Below are 8,915 nucleotides of genomic sequence, written 5' to 3' on the forward strand. Positions count from 1 at the left end.
TAGGTTGCTCTTCGTGTTATAATCACATGGCATGACGTTCCACCTCGCTATTCTTGACTGTTGTTGCTGATGGACGACAGACGACGGGGTTAAGATTTGCATCATCTGTCATAGATTGTGGACGACAAGCGAAACGTGGGCGTTTTGAGACGTGTCAACTATCTAACCTGCCTTGTAAGTATTAAGAACCTAACAAAGTGTGCCATGCACGTAATGTAATGTAAGGTAATTTCACAGTACTGAATTAATTTTCTGGCGATAATAAGCATGTAGTGGTTGACTAAAGTTTGGCCCTGCAGAACTTTCCCCTTGACAAGTCTTCCTCCTTGTATTAGATTCGTGTTTATCGATGATGATGCAAGTAAATCTTTTCGGACAAGGGGTTTAGGTCAAGATTTACATTCATTATTGGACCTCTGAATTAGATGAGGTAGGCATCTCGTAGGTCGGTGCATCAAATAAAATATACTTATATCTCGGAGGTAATAACTTATCCCCAAGAAGAAAAATTTGTGAATTATTTCATGTAAAGATGTTTCAAAATTAATTGAATCCTGTCTCTCCTCGACAGAAGAGACATAAAAAGGACAAAACATGGTTATCATGGTGATCTTGCAGATGTGCCGTACTTATTTTCTTATATTACTATAGCAAGCACTGAAGGCAAACACCTGCAACCTGCAAATTTTAGGCATTTAAGCAGCTAAGCATTTTGAGGCGATCTCAAATACATTCTCCGACAGACCATTGGCAGACACGATCATCTCCAGCTGTGCCTGCATTAAACCATGCCGATTTGGATATAAATTAACAGAGAACAGATCTGGTATGTCAAAGGCATGCAACGACAGAACTTGCGGCTGGTTATAAGAGTGTCATCCACAGCAAATAGGGCACCAGCTGCTTACCTTGGCGAGGTTTTGTCGGGTTTCATCATAACGTCTCCATCTTGAGAAGGCTGACACCATGCGGGAGGCCACCTGAAATCCACAGAGGTTAATAAAAAGGCAACAAAAAATTATTAAATCTACGTGCATGGTGATAATAGCAATTATACCTAATTCATGAATGTAATAAAAACAGACCTGAGGATTAATTTTGTCCAGTTGCACCACAATCTCTCCCAAGAACTTGTACCCTGACCCATCCTTTGCATGGAAATTCACAGGAGAGCTGCAGAATCCTCCAATGAGTGAGTACACCTGTACATCACAGAAAGGTTTAGCTTCAATCAAACCTTTGAAATTTTGACAAATGAAGGTGCAGCCAAACAAGCAACTAAGCATAAAATGATATTTGATGATTGCATACCTTGTTTGGATTGCGCAAATCATATGCTGGATGACTTAAGAGGTTGCGAACATTTTCAACATTACCAGGAACATCGGACATGGCTTGAAGAGCAAACCATTTATTCACAACCTGACAGAGAGAACAGATTATCCAACAAGAAAAAACAAGATTATTTTGAAGCTCTGTTCCTTGCAATGGCTTCCAAAGACAGCACGCAGAATCCTTGTGGAAGTCATTGTTTACTGAACATGTTCATTCTTTGATGAAACAGGGAGCAACAGAACATGTGAAATGCGTTTCAAGCAATAAAGAGCACCCAATAGAAAGTTACCAAAAAGTCATCCCGCCACTTGGTGTAGAAGTCAGCCAGTACTTCATCATGAATTTTCCCAGGATTCTGGGCTATGGCGGCCAAAGCTGCAAATTGCTCAGTCATATTTGTGGCAGTTTTGTACTCATGTAGTGCAAGCTCAGTTAACTCCTGGTCTTCGAGTGATGCAAGATAAGCTGAAAATGGAGGAAGAGACAAATAACTAGCAAAATTAGTAGTTTTAATACAACAATATAGAAACTTTAAACATTATGATGCCAAGAAACACGGACCAAGAGCAATATTCTTCAGAGCACGCCTGGCCATACTAGGATAGTTAAAGGCATACTCTTCTGAGCTCCTATTGTTCTCAACCTGTAAGTATGACACAATCATTCACCCAGTGATTAATCAAGAAGTGGAGACATGAAATGTGAATAGAATTAAACCCCGGGTGACTGGCCATACCAAGCTTAGAAAATCTGCTTTCAGTTCAGAAGCAAGCTGCTTCCTGATGAAAGATCGAACAGCATGAACAGCATCAGGATCTGCAACTTCCATCATGTCCATTATTTCTCCTTCACCTGGTAGAGTTATTGCCTTTGCAATAAATTCCTGGAAAATAAAAGGGACCTATATAAGTCCCACTGATACATCTTCTAAGTACCTTCAGTGCACAAATTTTCTACCACCTCCTTGCACCCCACAAAAGGGAGGAGGTGGATGAGGAAAATACACTGGTTGTACCTTATCCAAACTTGAGTCACAAAGTATGCTTCTTAGCCCTTGCACAAACTTTGGGTTCAGAACCAAAGGTTTCCCTTGTTGGAAATCAACAACTAAGCTGAGCATCAGCTTCCTTGCTAAGACTTGTCCAGCCTCCCAACTAAGAAAAAAGAAAAATGAAAGGTATACAAAAACCTCTCCACCAGTCATTTGAATGTAAAAAAAAAACAGTGCAGATGCTTAAAGAAAGTCGAACCGGTTGAAGTCATCTGAATCATGAGCAAGGAGGAAAAACAGATCACTATCAGAGAGATCAGATTCAAGACGGATTGGAGCGCTGAAACCCCGCAATAGAGAAGGTACTGGCCGTTCATGTATATCGGAGAAGATAAATTCTTCCTCTTTCTGCTCAGCACCAGCAGCAAATGCAATTTTTATTATTAAAATTGATGTGGTACAAATTCCTTTTCTTTTCCTTGAGAAATAAAAATCATGATAATTAGCATCAATGGGTCATTTCACATCATAAGTTTCTTTCTTTTTTCTTTTTTTTTGTGGTGGGGGGAGGTGGCGGCATCTTGCAGACAGTGTCAACTCTCTGTGAACAACAGGTACTTGTGTTTCTGCTTTCCTATTCTGAAATATCCTAGAGGATAAACAAAGTGAATATGTACATGATATGTCTTCATTTAGTTTCCTCCATGTGAAAATTAAGATCAGTTTGGCGCACAAAAGAAGTAGAATTGGTGCTGATTAACATGTGGGGGAAACAGGGTCATTCTGAAGTCCATCAAACTTTACTAACTAACATCTTAATGGTAGATCCAGCAACACCACTATTACATATGAATTGCTTGTAACATGTGTTGACCATGGAAAAACTGAAAAGACAATTTTGATTCTCGGCCAAATATGGCAAAACATGTGGATATAGAACATTGAAAAGCAACTACAGTTAACAAGATATCCAAGGAGAAAACAGCTAAAACATACAAAGATAAAGCAAGCATGGGTTCATAACTATGCTCTCACCTTGGTTAGTCTAAGAATTGTACTATAGGCTGGTTCGCTGTTGTTTGCAATGGACCTTAATGCCCCATCATGATACACAGAGGAGAGTGGCATGTCCTTGCCCCTTGGATCCAGAAGCCCTGATACCACAGGAATGAACATGGGTTCTTTAACTGGCTGCCCTGGAGTGGGTGGTACTTCTTGACTGTGGAAAATCCACATTCAGAGTTGTTAGTCATACCAAAAGACCAATAAATGAAGAATATGACTATCACATGAAAGTTCTTAGCATGTATACCTGAACTTTAAGGTGAAAGTATGTGCTGCAGCATCATAAGATGAAGTAACTTTCACCAGAGGGGTACCAGCTTGAGAATACCTGTAATTTTATTGCCTTCCAAGCTAAGCATAAGGGGAAAGAAAGCAGAGGGCAAATCGAACAAAATAAAAGACAGATCAAATACCATTGTAAGAAATTAGCGAAATCTGCATCATTTGCATCTCGCATGGCAGCAAAAAAATCTTCGCATGTCACAGCTTGACCATCATGTCTCTTAAAATAAAGATCCATGCCCTGAAATAGGAAATTAATTCATAATAAATTTTCCAGGATGCGCAGTTTAGGGTACAGATGATTGTTGCATGAGAATCAGTTTGGGGCTCAGACATATTCTTGTTTCTACCTTTCTGAAACCTTGACTCCCTAATAAGGTCTTGTACATCCTGACAACTTCAGCTCCCTGATACACAAGAATAATAACTCAATGCATAAATATCACTTCTTTTCCACACACTGCATGCATAGTTGCATACACACAAGATGGAAACTTTTCTTACCTTTTCATACACCTGCGAAGAAGGGGGGAAAAAAAGATGAACAATTAGGTAACTGACCCGGTGAGAGGAAAACTAAACAAAATTAACAAATTTCCAAACCATACCGTCACTGCAAATCGTAGGCAGCGAAAAGTCCCATATCCATATGAACCCAAAAGACAGCCACAAAAGTTTAAAAAAATTATGAAATTCAAGTCAATGGAAAGTAAGGTGTTTTCTGAAGCTTTGACTGAATATGTCACACAACAAAAACTTACCAGTGTAGAAGTTGTCCATCTGCAGATTAAAAAGGCAGTGACATAAAAACAGTGCATAATAAAACAATTAAGCTTGATACAGAATTGACAAGAAAAGGTATTAGGTAAATTCATACCTTGATATATGAATGTGGTCGCACAGGATGAGCCATAGGACCTGCATCCTGGATGATCACAAAACAGCTTTGTTAGTGCTTGCACATAGCATGCTAAATCGGAATCCTTGTGAAACTATGCAGAAAGCATAAGCATATATCAACTTATAGAATGTGCAAGTAATTGAAACACCTGGTAGATTCAAACTTGACCTCGCTTTGAAAATCATGAAAAAGAACAAGAAATAACCTGAGGAAACTGAGAAATTCGAAGCCTTGAAACATCAGCAATCCTCTTAACAGTGCGGCTCCCCATGTCAGATGAAAACTCCTAGCAATATTGAAACATTTTCACAAATAAAACAACAAGTTACTATTGTGATTATACAATTGCCACTTACTATACAGAAAAGAAGAGACTTGTACCTGATCACGAAATACAGTGAGACCTTCCTTTAAGCTGAGCTGGAACCAATCACGACAAGTCACTCTGCATTTATTTAGATATCACTTCATTGAAGTTCCAATGCATAGTACATAGTTTACAATAAAAAATGCATCCATCTCCATGAACAAAAGAACAAAATCAACTACAAACATATTGCAACAATAAAAATTTTACTTCTCTTCATATTAAAGATGAAATGCAATAACACAGGCACAAAGAGACGATTATCAATTTAGCTTTGATAAAAACTGGAGCACACTCAAAAAAAAATAGAGAGAGCGAGAGAGAGGATGAGTATAATCCAACCTGTTGCCTGTCCAGTTGTGGAAATACTGCAGATTGAAATAAGAAAAAATAAATTCAAGTCAAAACAATACATTCCTCCAAATTAAACAAAAGGTTTAAGATATAAAAAACATGTTCCTTATGTTATAGCATAACCAACCTCATGACCAATAACTCCAAGAATTGCAGCATAATCTGCATCTGAAGCAGTTTCTGGGGATGCCAAAACAAGTTTGGAATTGAAAATCTGTCAAAAGGTAATCCAGATAGAAACATAAGATCATCAATTATTTTTCTTCTCATAAGAAGTTTAAATAAACAAATATAAATGATGATGAACTCAAGAAAACATCAGATGGCATACATTCAAACTTTTGTTCTCCATGGCTCCCCTGCCAATCAATAAAAAACAAGGTCATGTGAATCATTAAATGTATGAAAACTAGAAGTATTATTTACCATTATATAGATCAAGCAAGATAAAAGGTTACTATATAAGCACGTTTTACTAAAAAAAGAAAGTAACTTACATGTTAAAGTCAGGGACAGCAACAATGTTAAAGAGATCCAGGTCATATTCAAGACCAAAAACCTGTTTGCAGAGTTACATGACAGCATTGTATACTTAAACACTAGAACCCAAATAAATTAACCATGAGGTTATAATCAAACAACGGGTTAGACAAAGATACTGACATCCTCATCCCATTTCATGGCTGCTTTAAGCGAATACATGGCATGTGCTGTCTTGTGTACATCTTGTGCAGGGGTCCAAATTCTTAGTGACACATTTCGACCAGAACAGGTTACAAATGTGTCGTCTCTGCTCTCCAACTGTCCAGCAACCAACCCAAACAAGTAGCAAGGTTTCTTGAAGGGATCCTCCCATAGAGCATAATGCTTACCACCCTGCAACAAGCCAGAGAGGCAGTAATAAAACTATTAGATAGTGGATTTTTTTTTATTTTTTTGTGGGTGGAGAAGGCTAATCTGCATAACAGGTGAAGTCACCTCAAGGTCTCCTTGTCCCAAGAGATTTCCATTAGACAGCAATACTGGGTACAAAGATTTATCAGCTTCAATCCGAACAGTGTATTTTGCCATTATATCAGGGCGATCCTGTTAGCAAATTAAAATGAAATAATACATTCTCGTTGTATAGTAATAAATCTCAACAGAATTAAAAGGTTTTCCAATGAATTAACCTGATAAAATGTAATTTTGCGGAAACCCTCTGCTTCACATTGGGTGCAAAAATTCCCAGATGACTTGTAAAGCCCCTAGAGAGAAAGAGGGCAGTGTAACTTCAAATCGCAAAACAGTAACAAGAAGTATCTGTGAAAGGAAGAAATAAAATATGCTGTACCTCCAATGATGTGTTCTTCTGGGGATATATCTCGGTAACAATTTCCAGTGTAAATGTACCAGAAGGTGGTGATGGGATTGTTAAATGGCGTGAATCCAAATGATAATTTCCATTCTGCCAAACACAAAGAAGGGGAGGATCATGTCAAAAAGAAGGAGCCAGATTAATAGATCACAAAATGGCAAGTAAATGTTCTAATTGGGTGTGAGCATTCTAGGACCAGCGAAATGCATAAGAAGGAAAGGTATAGCATATTCAAAACCTCCTATAGGACAGCATCCAAAAAGCAAAAAGCTTTGGAATATGGTTCAGTTGCAGAGCCTAAGTCAACATTTGGAACAGTAATATAAAGTACATACCTTCAGTTCCTCGCCATTGACTTTAACTGAAAGCAACTTCAAGTCTGCTCCATCCAAAACTAGTGGAGACGAACCTGTTCCACAGTACAGTTTGATTAGTTGGTGCTTTGGTATCAACAACTGCTATTGTAAGAACAACATTTGTAATGTCTGATCAAATTCTATGAAGAAAGGGATGGTCTTAATAATTACCATCAACTCTGGGGAAAACAGTTATTTTTGAACTAACAATCGTTTTCTCCTCGCCCAGCAAAAAATTCAAATCCACCTGACATTGTAAGGACATAAGCACACGGGGAATGAAAGTCATATACAAGAATTCTCAGTCCTGGCAGTCTAAATCTTAAACTTGACTAAGTTTTTTGCATACTGAATCAAAGTAATAGTCAGGCAACTTGTAATCCTTGAGAAATATTTCTTTTGGAGTGTCCATTTTGGATTCTTCAACTTGCTTGGGTAATGGTTCTGTGGCGACTGCACAAATTAGCCTCCTTCTCCCTTGCTTATCTCTCTGAAAAAAAGTCAAGGAATGAAAAATAAGTTCATATGCATGCATGCAACACCAAGAAGAATAAATCGATCACAAAAAAATCTAAATAATTGTCATGACACTTTGCAGGGTACATAGATGTGTGTGCGTGCAAGGACGAATTTAGGGAGAGGGGGCAAATTTATTTTTTAACCAAAAAAACAAAAGAAAAATTCAACCCCCCCCCCCCCTGTTTTTAGAAGTTTCTGGAACAATCATGTTTAATGTTGCACTTTAGCCCCCCCCCCCCCCCCCTCTCCCAAGAACCAAAGTATGTTTTTGTCCCTTAGTGTGTAGGGATATGGTGTACATGATTGGAAGAATTGTGTTCAGTCATACAAGAAGAAACCAATAGATGTAACTTACATATAATGCTGGGTATGAAAGCCAAGACTTCCTTGAAAAGGCAGCCTGGATAAAAATTATGATTTCAGAATCAGGGCATTAACTGGCAGAACTTAGAATACATGGACGAGATGAAGCCAAAATAATCATAGATAAATTTCCTATCAAAATGCAAGGTCACAAGCAGAATGGAAAAATTATGCAAACCTCTGAGCTGAGGAAACCTCTGTGTTTCGAGATATTTCTCACTGAATTCTGAAAGCAACTAGCTTGGCCTATAGTTTGAAGCTGCACGAAATAAACGAACACGGTAAAGGATACATGAGCAAACTACAAAAAAACTATTACACAATCACCAGCCAAGGTTCAAAGCAAGCTAAATCTCAAAATCATATAGAAACAAGGAACTTAAAACACATGTAACACATTACTGGTAAAAGCAAGTCCTTTTAAGGATATAGCATAAATGAAGCTGCTAATAACTCATTGCAATAACAACATAACAGTCTCAGCAAACAAAGCTTTACACTAAATTGCCAACACCAGCACATATAATATACATATGCATGTTATGCATAAAAATCAATGCGAAAATGGGATGAGGGTAATCACAGGAGCAGAAGAGATCAAACCCAAGAGGCTGGTCTTTGCAAGACAGGAACTTTTGCATGAAAGAATCAATCTAGCCATTTTAAAACTGGCAAGAGGAAGAGAGAGAGTCCCTATATGAACTAATATAATGAATCTGTCAGTTAATGATAAAAACTCTTGAAACCCATAAAAGGAGTCAAAGATTGATGAAAATAAAAGGTACCCAAATGGCCAAACCCCGCCAAAAGGCACCTAAAACGTTGTAGTGTTGTTATAGATAAATGGATAATTCAAAACATGGACAGAAAAATTTCAGAAGAAAATATAATAAAAAATAAAGATAATAAACATGCTTTAGGCATTAAAATGGGAACTCAATTCGGGTAAAGGAGAAGATAGATTTACCTCGTTTCGATGATCTGATGAAGAGAAAACAGAAGATTTGTTTTTATGTTGAAAACAA

At 37.8% G+C, this 8,915-nt stretch overlaps 1 protein-coding gene across 1 annotated transcript; it reads right to left on the minus strand.

Annotated features, from left to right (window-relative positions):
* Nucleotides 1-490: 490 nt before the first annotated feature.
* LOC133701786 (puromycin-sensitive aminopeptidase-like) lies at nucleotides 491-8,686 on the minus strand. The gene is made up of 33 exons (XM_062125874.1): nucleotides 8,474-8,686; nucleotides 8,069-8,149; nucleotides 7,883-7,927; nucleotides 7,358-7,498; nucleotides 7,180-7,255; nucleotides 6,988-7,061; nucleotides 6,629-6,742; nucleotides 6,468-6,542; nucleotides 6,274-6,381; nucleotides 5,959-6,171; nucleotides 5,793-5,854; nucleotides 5,627-5,654; nucleotides 5,423-5,509; nucleotides 5,284-5,309; nucleotides 4,956-5,019; nucleotides 4,780-4,860; nucleotides 4,551-4,598; nucleotides 4,435-4,453; nucleotides 4,282-4,286; nucleotides 4,178-4,189; nucleotides 4,024-4,080; nucleotides 3,805-3,914; nucleotides 3,639-3,719; nucleotides 3,362-3,545; nucleotides 2,586-2,734; nucleotides 2,351-2,489; nucleotides 2,072-2,218; nucleotides 1,897-1,978; nucleotides 1,625-1,800; nucleotides 1,312-1,422; nucleotides 1,086-1,202; nucleotides 909-980; nucleotides 491-776 (listed from the first exon to the last, which is right to left on the minus strand). The coding sequence occupies exons 1-33, from the start codon at nucleotides 8,549-8,551 to the stop codon at nucleotides 696-698; spliced, it is 2,943 nt and encodes a 980-aa protein (XP_061981858.1). The 5' UTR covers nucleotides 8,552-8,686; the 3' UTR covers nucleotides 491-695.
* Nucleotides 8,687-8,915: the final 229 nt, after the last annotated feature.

Source organism: Populus nigra, chromosome 8 (assembly GCF_951802175.1).
Source record: "Populus nigra chromosome 8, ddPopNigr1.1, whole genome shotgun sequence".
NCBI classification, from domain to species: domain Eukaryota; kingdom Viridiplantae; phylum Streptophyta; class Magnoliopsida; order Malpighiales; family Salicaceae; genus Populus; species Populus nigra.